We start from the raw sequence: 12,937 nt of genomic DNA, 5'->3' as shown, positions 1-12,937 counted from the left end.
CCGCCCCTCCCCCCGGCAAGTCCACACTGTCCCAGTGCTGTTCGTCGTGATACTTTCAATGACAGACCTGAGCCATTTCTCCGGAAGGCTCAGCGGGAGCGAATCGGGTCAGACAGAACCAGAGGACATAGGGAACATCATAAGTAAATGTGTGGCTGATTACTAGATAAGAAAGACTATGTCAATCGCCAGGGTGACAAAACAGACGAGTCTAGGAGGGAAGTTAGGAAATCTTAGGTTGGGATCTCTTTCAAGACGAGACTCGGTAACTCTGCTTTGCGTGGCAGAAACATTGTGTTGTTCAGCAGACACTGAGGGCCTCCTTTGCCAGGTGCTCGCAGTCTGGAGAGGAGCCAAGGTCCCCCACAGACCCCGATCCCCAGAGCCACGGTCACTGAACAGTCTGCGGGGCCTGGGGACGTCTGCACGGCCTGCGAAAGGGCAGCACCGGCGGCAGGACGGGGCAGGCGCGGTGCTGAGGGGTCCAGGCCGAAGGGACAGCGCAAGCAGGGGCTCGGCTGGGAGGGTGGTGGAGGGCGCGGGAAAGGGGACCGTGCGCGTTGATGACAGAAGTCTGACACCTCCGCACGCTGGCCCGAAGGTGTCTCCCTGGGAGGGTGACGTGATCAGTGCAGTGAGGAGTACATGGGGGTGGGGTGGGAGGACGGGCGGGGCAGGTAAGGAGACCGGTAAAGAGAGCGCCTCTCGTCTCCCAGTGGAGGAATGGTGGGACGCCTTTGGATGTGGTTCAGGAGATGAGCAGGCCCTGGCCGGGGTGCTCGGTGGGGCGCGACCCGTTTGGGGGCCGAATGACCCTTTCACAGGGGTCACCTCAACATGAGGAGCTGTATTAAGGGTCGCGGCATTAGGAAGGTCGAGAACCACTGGGCTAGAGCATCGGCCTGGTAGGCCGAGGTAGCGGGTGTGTCGCTGTGGTGGGGCACGTGCAGTCAGCCAGCAAATGCGGCAGGTGATGGGACAGGGGGTCAGGTCTCTCCCTTTCCCTTCCTCCCTCTCTCTCAAACCCATAAATAAAAAGCTAAAAAAAAAAAAGTTTAAAAAGAGATTAGCAGGGTAAAACAAAAGGAACAGGTGAAGCAAGGATAGTGGGTTATGCTACGTAAGCAGTATCATTTACCACAAAATGAAATGCAAGAAGGAAAACAGGTTTTGGATCTGTTGGCGTGCACATAGATGAAGTTAAACAGAGAGCGCGTGGGCGGGAAGGTGCGTTACATGCATTTGGACCTTGAAATTTAGATTCACAAAAACAATTCAAAGTCATTACCTTATTGGTGGTATCGACTTGTGTGGAGACCTGTTTCCAAAGCAGTGGATCACTCTTCCAAATTTTGCATATGATTCTTTCTAATTTGTAGTAACACTTCTTTTAAAATATTATTTAGAATAATAGAAAGAAGAAATAAAAATTATCTCTGATCCCATCACTCAAGCTGTTAATGCTTGTGTGTATTTCCTTCCAGTATTTTCCTGCACACATGCATGGGTGTGTGCACACACACATACACACACTCAGTGTGCAGAGTCAGCATCATTCTATATAGGCACTTTTATATCCTGCTTTTTAAGTGTGCATTTTCTCCATCTGCTTAAAAATACTTTAAAAACATTTTATTATATTCTCTAATTTGGGAATGTTTAGTTTGCTTCCTTTTTGAATGATTTCCTGAAGATAGATTCTTTGTAGTGAAGTCATGATACTTTTGGCACATTGTTTCCTGGAAAACTTGTACCAAGCTATCCACATTGTAGCAGTGTATGAATGCCCATCTCACCATATCTTCATCAGTATTGTTATCTTCTGAACAAATCTTCAGACAAAAATGTTCCATTACTTTTGGTTCATTTTATTAATATGCATTTTGTGTCAGGCATGTGGCATTTTTAAATTGCTGCTAGTAAAGTTTAGCTTTTTTATGTGTTTATTAGCCCATTGTTTACTTTTGTACATGTTCAGCTCATGTCCATTATCAACTTTTCTTTCTTTTCTTTTTTTATCCTCACCTGAGGACATTTTTTGCATTCATCTTCAGATAGTGCGGGAGGGAAAGAGAGGGGAAGAGAGAGAGAAACATTGATGTGCGAGAGACACATCAACTGGTTGCCATCCACACAACCCCAACTGGGGCCCCGGGACAAACTGCAACCAAGGTATATGCCCTAGTGGGAACCGAACCCGGGACTCTCCCATCCACTGGTCGACACTCTAACCGCTGAGCCAAACCGGTTAGGGCCGTTATCAACTTTCCTGTTGGGGTGTGACTGTTGCTATAATTTATTTGAGGTGTGTGTGTGTGTGTGTGTGTGTGTGTGTGTGTTGTGTGTATGCGTGCATGTGCATGCGATATTTAGGACAAATATTTTTCTCAGCATCTTTGATTTTTAATTTTTCTTACGACTTTTTTGAGATACAGAACCTTAGCATTTTGTTTAGTTGAATAAATTATTTTTGTCTATTTTTTTCCTTTGGGACTTCTGTTACCTTGGGCTTAGGAATTCCTTCCCTTTTAAATAGAAGAACTTATAATTTAAAAAAAAATTATATTAAATTCACCAAATTAAAAGTAAGGTGTGAGAAAAAAATCCAAATGGATTTTTTAGTAAATCCCCCAACAGTGTGTATTGAGTCATCTGTCTTTCCCCATTTACTTTGGGTGCTTCCTTGAGTTTATATTTCAAGACCTTTTACTGTTGTATCTAGCTGTAGGAATCCATGAATTTTGAGGAGTATTAATACCCAAATGGAGGATGTCATAATACTTTTTTCCAACATTTTATTATGAAAAATCTCAAGCATACAGCAAAGTTGAAAGAATTTTTCAGTGAACCCCATGTATACACCAGCTCGATTTTGCAATTAATATTTTACCACTTTTTTCTTTATCTGTTCCTATGATACTTCTTAAACCTCCTGAGTCATTATTTGAACTCAAAAGAAGAATATCACAGACATTTTCTCTAATTTGTAGCTTTGATTTCCAGGAAACTTTTAGCACTTTATACTAGTAAAGTAAGACAGTGAACACCATCACAAATACCAAGAGAAACTACTCCAAAAATGTGTTTTGGTCTTTTAATTTTGTGAATATGGTTTGATTTTAAAAGGTTATGATTACTACATACACTGAATTTGTTTTTCGAACATAAACCCTTATTAAGGTCTCTGTCCTCCACACAGTACAGTTGCTTTTGGTCCTTGTGTCTGGACTGGAGAGGACACTGAAGGACGGGGTAGAAGGGCCGCACGGTAGGCACTGGAAGCGTGTGGAGGTCTGGGGTGGACGGGCCTTGTCAGAGCTGGGCTCTGGCCACTTCCCTGAGTGGCCACCATCACACCTGCCACAGAGCCCTTAGCACGAAGGCTGCCTTGCCCAGGGCAGCCCTGATGCTGTTTGTCATCGAGTGTCCCTGGCTCACAGTGAGTGACCAGTCAAATAAACCCTAGGCCAAGGAGTTTGATGACCTTTTCCAGCCTAAGTGATGAGCACCTGACGATCCCATGAGTTCCTGAGGCCCAGAGCAGGAGCTCAGCGACGGGCCTGCAGCTGTGTCTTCGCGGTAGCTGGTGCTCAGCACTGTGCAGCGAGCCCACGGGAGTGCCGGCTCGCCTTTGGCCACCCCTGGAAATTAACTGTGGCTTGACTTTCCGGACTGTTTTCCCATCTGAGCCTCAATTTCCTGTCAGTAAAAACAAGTTGATTTTATTTGATTATGTAGAAGATTTTTATCTTCAAACAAAATCTGTGATTTTTAATCCAGCTCATTGGATGCAGGTCAGTGTCTGCCCTTCCTCGGAAATCTGGGAAGACAGGTTTTTTCCCCCAGCTTCTCTGAGCAGACCTCTTGGGATGTTATAACGACTGATGAGGTTCAGCAGACGCTGGGGCTGGGCTGGGATTTCAGGGCCATTAGCTCCTGTGAACGGAATGAGGGCAATTCCGGGGGGGCCTTCCTCCAGGAAGCACCGACTCGCTGCTCACCGAGCACATTCCCACCCCGGCCCCGGTGCTTCTCTGGCCCGGTCACTGTTCGGGTTCTCTGCCCTTCGGGAACGAGGCCGCAGTAGTCTAGAAGTCTGGCCGGCAAATGCTTTGCAATTTGACAATAGCTCTACTGAAAGAAATGAACACAGCCTAAATGGACATTCTAGTAACGTCGGTAATCAGAATCGGCATCCTATTTGAGTGGATGATTTTCAGGAAAGAGGTTCAATAGCCTGCGCTTCCATCTTGCCACTACCCCCTCCATGTTTATGCTCCAGCAAGAGTCAGCTCATCGCTTCTCAAACCCACTGCTGTTTCTTGTTGCTCTGCCTTTGAAAATGCAGCTCCCCGTTCTTACCCACTGTCTGCCCCCGACACCAGCAGGTCGCTGGGAAGCTGACCAGAGGTGCCCCCATTAACCTCTCCCGGCCCCGCACTGCCTGCACCTCTCGGGTAGAAAGGACCGAAGTACTGAGTTCATTTGGCTTTCAGTAGTGACCAGGAGCAAGGGAGGGGGTCACAGCACTGCTCGAACCTGTCCTTTCCCTACTGTACAAAGTAGAGGACCGATGTGAGAACCCACCCTTTGCACCAGTCATCACCATGGTGTGCCTTGGGGTCATGAATCGTTTTCTGAATCCACTAGTTTTTATTTCATTTTAAAATGCGTTTTTATTGATTATTTTAGAGTGAGGGTGAAAGGGGGAGAAAGAAAGAGAGAGAGAGAAACATCAATGTGAGAGAGAAACATTGATCAGCTGCCTCCTGCACGCCCCCTACTGGGGATCAAGCCCGCAACCCGGGCATGTGCCCTGACTGGGAATTGAACTGGGACCTTTCATTCCTTGGGATGACGCTCAGTCCACTGAGCCACACCAGCTGGGCCACAGCTAGTTTTTTTTTTTAATCCTCACCCGAGGACATTTTCCCATTTGTTGTTCAGATAGAGTGAGAGGGAGAGAGAGAGAAACATCGATGTAAAAGGGACGCATCAAGTGGTTGCCACCCGCACGACCCATCCAGGGCCGGGCACAAACTGCAAACAAGGTACGTGCCCATAGCGGGAACTGAACCCAGGTCTCTCTGGACCACAGCCCGACACTCTAACTGCTGAGCCAAACCGGCCAGGGCCACAGCTAGTTTTTAAACAAGGGATATAAGATCACAAGATCATAAATGGTGTGGAGTGAGCATGAGGTTATTTACCGAGTCTTATGATGGTAGCACTGGGAATCCGAGGAAGGTGTCATTAAGAACGTGAGTCATGACTGCATGGAGCCTAGTATCTCCAGAGGTGTTAACAGGCCAGAAATAGAAATAGCTTCAAAATGAGTTTAAATTGAAACATAATATGAAGTTGGGATATAGTCGCAGGCAATGGGATTATTAAGGTTAGTAAGGAAGAGAAGAGAGATTTGAGGTACATCTTTAGAGCCGGTATCTTGAAGAGAAAGCTCTAATGAAATACTCAATGGTTATTATCAGGAATTTTAAAAGCAACAGAGGGCATTGGAAAACAATGTCTTCGATTGATCGTGAATATTTTCCAGTATGCTATTTTTAATATACTGATTTCACTGAGAGCTCTCATGTGAAACTGAAATGTCACTGCGGTGATGATAAAGTGTCACTAAGCTGTGACCTAATATGTACGTACCAGTCATGCCTGACTAACCGGGAGCCGTGGCTCACTGCGGTTGCATTTCCTGTGACCTCCGTTTCTGGGGTCTGGGCTCACAAGGATAATCCATTTCTGTGTTCAGGACTCTAATTTTCCACTCGTGTAAACTGTAGGTGAGAATGGACCTGACCCAACACAGGTGCAGGAGGCTGGTAATAACAGTAACAGCAGCGATAGCTGACGCAGTGGCTGAGCCCCGTATGCCAGGCACTGTGCCAGGTACTGCACTCGGTGATCTGTTTATAAACTGTCCTATGTGGCAGGTACTGTTGTCATACCCATTTTACAGGAAGAAAACTAAGGATCAGAGAAGTCAAGTCATTCTCAAGATGACACAGCTTGTGCAGGAGCCAGGGTTCAAGTCACAGCAGCCTGGCTCCTGAGCCCAAGGCTTTAATTTGTATCCAGTTCTGTTTTCATAAATGACTCCTATTTTGAAGATATTCTTATCCTTTGGGGCCACTAAATTTCATTTGGTAAATCATCCTTTTTTTAAAAGAGTAGTTCATTGATTTTAGAGAGCGGAAGGGAGAGGGAGAAAGAGAGAAACATTCATCGGCTGCCTCCTGCGTGCCCCCTACCAGGAAACAAGCCGAAACCTGGATATGTGCCCTTGACCGGGAATCGAACTGGCAACCTCCCGGTGCGCTGGACGTCGCCCAGCCAGCTGAGTCACACCAGCCAGGGCTGGCAAATTACCTTTTTTTGCAGTGGTTTTCATGTCTCAGGGAAGAATGGATTCAGCCCACAGAGCTGGACATTTTTGTGCCCTACCTTGATCAGCTGGTCACAGCTTATTATTGATGATACATATCATAACCCACCCCCATGACACCAGCTAACATGCTGTTGGTTATAAGAGAGTATGTTTGAAAAAAAGGTAATTAACTATTACAATTACAAAAACAACAACAAAACAAGCTGGCGTGGCCCATGATGCGATTCCCTTTCTTTTACTACTGGGAATGAGCAGAAGCCTGTTAAAGTGGTGCGTTCTGGTCATACTGAGGTGCACTGTCAGCCCCCAGCATCTGTGTTGTGATACTGTTGTTGCGTGGCTGACTACACAGGCCTCGGTCAGAGGACACAGGTTTTCCCCTGAGGGGGCATGAAGGGCCTTCGTGCTCTGGCCTCATCTCTTGGGTTACCCCATCCTTACCCCTATGTGTGGTCTCTGTTCCTGCTGAACGAAACTGGCCGCGCTTGCTCTCGCCATGGAAGCTCTTTCCTTTCCTCTTTTCCTAGCCAACCACCAGTGTTCCATTCATATGAAACCTCCTCCAGGCAGCCTTCCCTGACTGCTCAGGACCCATCAGGTGCCCGTGTGCCTCCACAGCAGCCTCCGCTCACCCCTTTGTGCATGCATCATACTAGGTTTAACTTCCTATTGCCTGTGTGTCTTCCCCGACTCACATTGGTCCGGGAAGAGCCAGGATTGGTATTGTCGGCTTTCAGGTTAACACCCTGACACACCAGACAGTGCCGGGCACAGGTTTGAGCAAGAGAGAGAGGGGTAGAAATGACGTACTTGGTCACAGTAGAAACTAACATATACAGTGTGTGGTGGTTACAGTTTGAAGTACATTCAGATGCGTTGCCTTACTGAACCCTCGCAGCAGCCCTGGGAAGCGGTGGTCAGGGTGCCCGCACTGACCTGCAGGGACAGCCCAGCGCACGCCCGGGTACAGCCAGGACCTGAGCTTCGGTCTTCCGACCCAGATCCAGTGCTCTCATAGCCTGAGACTCTGCCAGGGCCAGTCTGTGAAACGGGTCTTAGCATCCGCCACCAAAGCTGTCCTGCTTGTCCTGACCAACTAGATCAGAGGAGGAAGGGACAGACTGTAACTTCCGCCCACTCCTTCGCAGCATCCTCCCCGCGTGCTCCCAGCCAAAGCCTGGCACCGACTCTCGCCATGGAAGCCACGGGTGGGTCCTCTCTGGTTTTCAGGGTGTTGGCAGGCGAGCCTTGCATAGTCAACCAGGTTGGCGGCTGCCCTCCCTTTCCGGGGCAGAGCGGCTGGAAAAGCGGAGAACCGTGGCTGTTCAGGGCAGGTCCCTGAGCAAACTGAGGAAGTGAGGTCACGGAGCGTCAGGGTCAGAGGTGGGAGGTGTGTGCCGGGCACTGAAGAGGTGAGCGGGCCTGGCTGCTTGGCCAGTCAGAGGCCGGGGGGAGGTGCTGGCCAGCGGGGCTGCGTCATTAGACACTCCACCAGATGTTAACGGTCTGGGGCGTCCTCACGGCCCTGGGGGGGCTGGAAGCGCGGGAGCCAGCGGCACCTTTGGACACAGCTGGTGCAAACGACATGTGGACGGCAGGCCTGCGTCATTCCACAAGCAGGTGGCCCGAGGAACAGAGTCTCCTCAGAGGAGGGGGAGAGAGGTTGGGGGCAGCGTTTCCTGAACTTAAAAAATTCAGAGTTTAGCCCTGGCCGGTGTGGCTCAGCAGCTGGAGTGTCGGCCGGTGGACCAGAGAGAGTCTCGGGTTCGGTTCCTGCTAAGGGCACGTACCTCGGTGGCAGTTCGTCCCCAGTCCCGGTTGGGGTCGTGTGGGTCACCAGGAGTCGATGTCTCTCTCTCACATCGATGTTTCTCTCTCTCGTCCTCTCTCCCCCTCCCACTCCATCTGAAGATGAATGCAAAAATGTCCTCGGGTGAGGGCCAGTCTGTGAAACGGGTCTTAGCATCCACCACCAAAGCTGTCCTGCTTGTCCTGACCAACTAGATCAGAGTTGAATGCTTAGCTGTGCTCTGTCCTAGTTGCTCCTGGCAGTGTTGGTGAAGGGAGGAGTTTTCAAGGAGAGAGAAATTATGCCTCCACAGCTAGGTTAGACGTAGGCAGACCAAGGCCCTGAGTCCTCCAGGAACGAGCGTCCGTCGTCTGCACCTGGTTGTTCACAGCTGGAAGATGTGCCAGCGTTGGTTCCGGTTTTACCGGGCGGGGCGGGGGAGATGGGGATAGACTGGAGGTGCCCGTGTGCTGAAGAGATGAGCGCAACGCAGGGAGGCCGGCGCAGGCTCGTGTGGCGGCTCACGCATTCACGCGACGTCGCCTTCGTAAGCACGCGCTGTGTGCCACACGCTGGTTAGCACGAGGTGGTGGCAGTATGAAAAGCACAGGCAGATCTCTGCGGTCCCGGGACCTCCGAAAGTGCGCAGAAAGGCAGTCCAGGGAAGAACCGGGGGTGCGCTGAGGGGCCTTCCCTCGGCGGTCTGCCGACAGCTACAGGATGCGGAGGACAGTCAGGAGGGGTGGGGGCGCCACGCATGGGCAGTAGCACCTGGAAAGGCCCTGGAGGGGGGATGCGTTCGGCCTCTGAGGATTGGGAAGGCAGGTGTGGCCCAGCATTGGGAGCAGCAAGCAGGTGCGACCCTCACAGGCCGCCGTCGGCCCTTCTCTGCCCTGGAAGGTGTGCAGCTCAGAAGGCCGAGGAAGCTCTTGTAGCCCCTGTAGGTGCCCCAGCGCAGGGCACTCCTGGCTCTCCGGAGAGCCCTCGTCCCCAACGCCGCCCCTTGCCTCTTCCTGTTAGTGCCGTCTGTGGAGGGGAATAGACGCACGTGGGGTGGAAGCAGATCTCAGTGAACGTGTAACCGGGTAAGGCGGGTTCCGGAAAGCTTGAAAACATGCCCCAGGGCTGTGAGATGAACTGGCTGTAAGACAGACGCCCTGGCCTGGCCTGCGCGCTGGGGGTCACGCCTGCAGTCTTGTGAGCTAAAGAACGGGGGTGAGCCCTGGCCGGTTTGGCTCAGTGGTGAGAGCATTGGCCCTCGGACCCAAGGGTCATGGGTTCAATCCCAGGTCAAGGGCATGTACCTGGGTTGCAGGTTCAATCCCCGGTCCTGGTCGGGGTCGTGCGGGAGGCAGCCAATGGATGTGTTCCTCTCACATCGATGTTTCTCTCTGTTTCTTCCTCCTTCCCTTCCACTCCATCTAAAAAAATCAATGGAAAAATATCCTCAGGTGAGAATTAGCCGAAAGAAAAAAGAACTGGTGGTGAGCATGAGGGAGTAGTAGAATTAGGAATAAAAATCTTGGTTTATGCCAAAAAGGGAAACCTGCATTCTTGGGCCCCAGAGTTCGGCGGGGGGCATCCACCGAGTGAAGGGTCTGCTTCCTCGGGGCTGTCTCCAGGCTCTGTGAGGTCAGGGCCCCTTGAGTTGGGGATGCAAAGGGACCAGCACGGTGGCCTCACGCTGGCGTCCTGCTGCAGAGCCCGTGTCCCTGGGGCCTCTGTGCTGACACAGGACACTGGGGACAGGCCCCTAGCCAGCACATCCCCTCACCCTGCAGGCTCCGTCACAACCTTTCCCTCCATTTGAGAAGACATGAACTTGGGACTTAGGAGGAAGAGAGTGCTTCACGTTGTGTAAACACTGTGGTTAGAAGGATCACTTCCTAATCTTTACTACCTGTAGGGACAGGTGATGCAGAGACTGCTGGCAGCCAGGCTGTTTTCTCAGGGCTCCGTGTTATGCAATAGAGCAGAGGATCTTTGAAGCTGCAGGAGGCCAGGGCAGCTTGTCCACAGGTGTGTGACGCAGGAGTCTCCCAGCTAAGATCTTTCTTGTTTGAGTGTTGTTAGAAATGTCTGTGCCCTCATTTTGCTGGAGCTCTGGGGTGCATTGTTATCCAGTCTGTAGTTAAGGTAAGCAATTTAAAAAAGGAGGGGGAGGGGGCCTCTACTGCCCTGGCCAGGTGGCTCAGTTGGTAGGAGCATCATCCTGTACAGCAAAAAGGTTGTGGGTTCAGTTTCCGATCAGGGCATGTTTGGGGGGCAACTGATCAAGGTTTCTCTCTCTCTCTCTCTCTCTCTCTCCCCCTCTTCCTTTCTCTAAAATCAATAAAAATAATATATCCTCAGGTGAGGATTTTAAAAATTACAAATGGAGCCTGCTTTCAGTTCTCCTGTGATGCCAGCGAAGTCGGTCCACAGCTGTTTGTGGACAGTGTTGTGCTAACCTGTAACCTTGTGCTCACACCTGCGGGGCGGAAGCAAACGAGGGCGTCCTGTGTTCTCCAGTTGTGGAGTGGAGGTAGACAGTGATTAACAGGTCCTGGGGACCAGGCTGTGCTGAGCTTGCGTCTGGGACGGTGACCAGACAGATGAAAGGAGAAGTGGAGGATATTTTTAGCACGACAGGGCTGCTCTGAAACATTGGGTTTTTCCCCAACCCAGTGATTCCAGCAGGGAGATGCGGCTGTACGTTCACTTGCTCTGGTTCGGTGTGGAAACTTCTTCTGCATATACTTCAGAATATTCATGGGACGGGGGGTTGCCGAGAGAGGGCCCTGTGTCCTGTGGTGGCCGGGGACCAGCCCTGTCCCTCAGGCCGGTTTCCCTGGAAATCAGGGCTGGAGGACATAATTCACGCTTTCTGTTTTCCTGTAGCTGATTCAAGCACGTGTTAAAGTTCTGTTGCTAAGAACAGTGTGATCTGTACGGTTAGGTTCTTACAATTTTTGGTGTGCCAATTTTAACCACTACCAATGTTAAATCAGCTACACATTTCGGTGAGGCTATAAATTGAGAACAGTTTTAGAGAAGTGATAAAAGGAAGGGGGATCTGTCTGGGACGTATCAGCTGTCTCTAGATTCACCTTTTCAGGCTGCGGGGAAGTATTAAGTCACTTTCCACACAAGGGTTTTGACCCCTCTGGTGAACTTCTGCTTGGCTGGGCACTGTGCTCGAGGGCCCTCCTGTGCCTGCTGGCCATCCAAGCAAGTGGTGCCAAGCACATGGTGTGTGGACAGAGTGCTGGGGTAGGGTGGGGAGGCCAGACTCTTGTTTCTTCCCTGCAACTCCCCCCCACCACACCCACGGCCTGAGTGCCTGTGACTGGGGCGGGTGACGGGGCCCCTGTGGCGATGAGGCGCCATGGGGCACACAGGCTCTGAAGTCGGGATGCCTGGGTCTGAGTCCCAGCCCGGCCTCTCGCTCACTGTGTGACTCTGGGCGCATTAAAGCTACTTACAGCCTTTGTGCCTCAGTCTCCTCATCCATACAATGGGAACAGCCGCAGTCCCTACGTCACAGGGTTGCTCCATGTGCAGTGCCCGCAGGGTGACTGGTCCTGCCTGGGTGAATCAGCCTGCGTTCCAGGTGACAGTCTGTTACTCTCTCTCCTCCCGCGTAGGCGGCTTGGCCTCTGAGGGGCGAACACGAAACGGCCCACACGTTCACAGGAAGCCGGTCAGAGTGCATGGACGGCCCAGGGGAGCCCGAGGGTCCGGATGGGTTCTCAGGCCCTTCCAGCTGTGGAGAGGAGCCCGGCACATCTCCCGAAGCTCCCGCAGCCGTCCCGGCCTCGGCAGAGGAAGCGCCGCTCTCGGCCCCGGAGGACATGTGCCCAGCATCTCCCGGACGACCGCACAGTGGACACCGCACCGTCTCAGGTAGGCAGCTGGCTTGCTGAGGTCCCCAGGCAGCGTGCACCAGTTTTCCCGCACCTCTGGGGTCCCTGTCCGACTCCTGGGGCCAGACTCTTTACCAACTGCTTCTCCTCGGCGAAAACTTTCATTGAAACTTTAGCTCTTGCCCCGCATGGGTTCAGACTCAGCACATTTGTTGAGGGCTCAGCTGGCTGCCTTGCGACGGTCCCGTGAGAGAGAAGAACACCAGCCTTCATGCTGCTCCCCACGCGTTGTCTATTTCACACCTTCAGTGGGAGAAAAGTACGTTTGTGGGGACAGCTTGAGTCTGCTTCTCGGAATTTACTCCGTGGTCCTGCCTTACCTGGTGGAGAAGCCCGTTCTCTTAGGTTTGTGTGGCTCATCCGATCTTCCAGAGAATTACACCTTTACAGGCTGCCTCTGGGGACTGGCAAGGGCATCTCCGAATCTAGGGGCCAGGCGGTGAGCAGTCTGAGAATGGAGAGCCAGGGGGAGGGCAGCGCAGGCGGTGCTGATTGTCTTGCAAGTCGCAAGCCTGAAATTTTGTCAGATCTCTGTGGGTTAAGAGGGAACCCCCCTGAATAGACAGAATGCCTTTTACATTGACTTCACAGTGAACTAAACTGTGAGAATGGTAAATATTCTTTATCACTTTTTGTTAGTCCAAAAAGTCTGGAAAAGGCCAGCCACTTATAGTGGTCGAAACCCTGTTCCCAGTTTTTTGCCAACCTGCGAATGCTTTCCCTGCCCCTGGTGCAGCTGGCTGCTGGACCAGCTGTGTGAGGCTGCCACCTTGTGGCCAGTACAGGCAGTGCACGTGTCACCTGTTGCTGGATCCTCTGTGAGATAGATTATTTTTAAAG

At 51.4% G+C, this 12,937-nt stretch overlaps 1 protein-coding gene across 24 annotated transcripts in view; it reads left to right on the top strand.

Moving 5' to 3' along the window:
* The window catches only part of LOC118620512, a 185,896-nt gene that overhangs the window by 160,277 nt on the left and 12,682 nt on the right, over positions 1-12,937 (top strand). For all 24 annotated transcript variants that reach the window (XR_004957434.1, XR_004957436.1, XR_004957433.1 and 21 more), the window contains one exon: positions 11,819-12,077. Coding sequence is in view for 2 of the 24 variants with exons in the window: in XM_036247649.1 (XP_036103542.1) it covers positions 11,916-12,077 (162 nt within the window). In the remaining 22 variants the exon portion in view is untranslated. The remainder of the gene's footprint in view (positions 1-11,818; positions 12,078-12,937) is intronic.

Source organism: Molossus molossus, unplaced genomic scaffold, assembly GCF_014108415.1.
Source record: "Molossus molossus isolate mMolMol1 unplaced genomic scaffold, mMolMol1.p scaffold_m16_p_7, whole genome shotgun sequence".
Taxonomy (NCBI): domain Eukaryota; kingdom Metazoa; phylum Chordata; class Mammalia; order Chiroptera; family Molossidae; genus Molossus; species Molossus molossus.
Note: the sequence above shows the minus strand (reverse complement) of the source record. Positions and strands in the feature narration are given on the sequence as shown.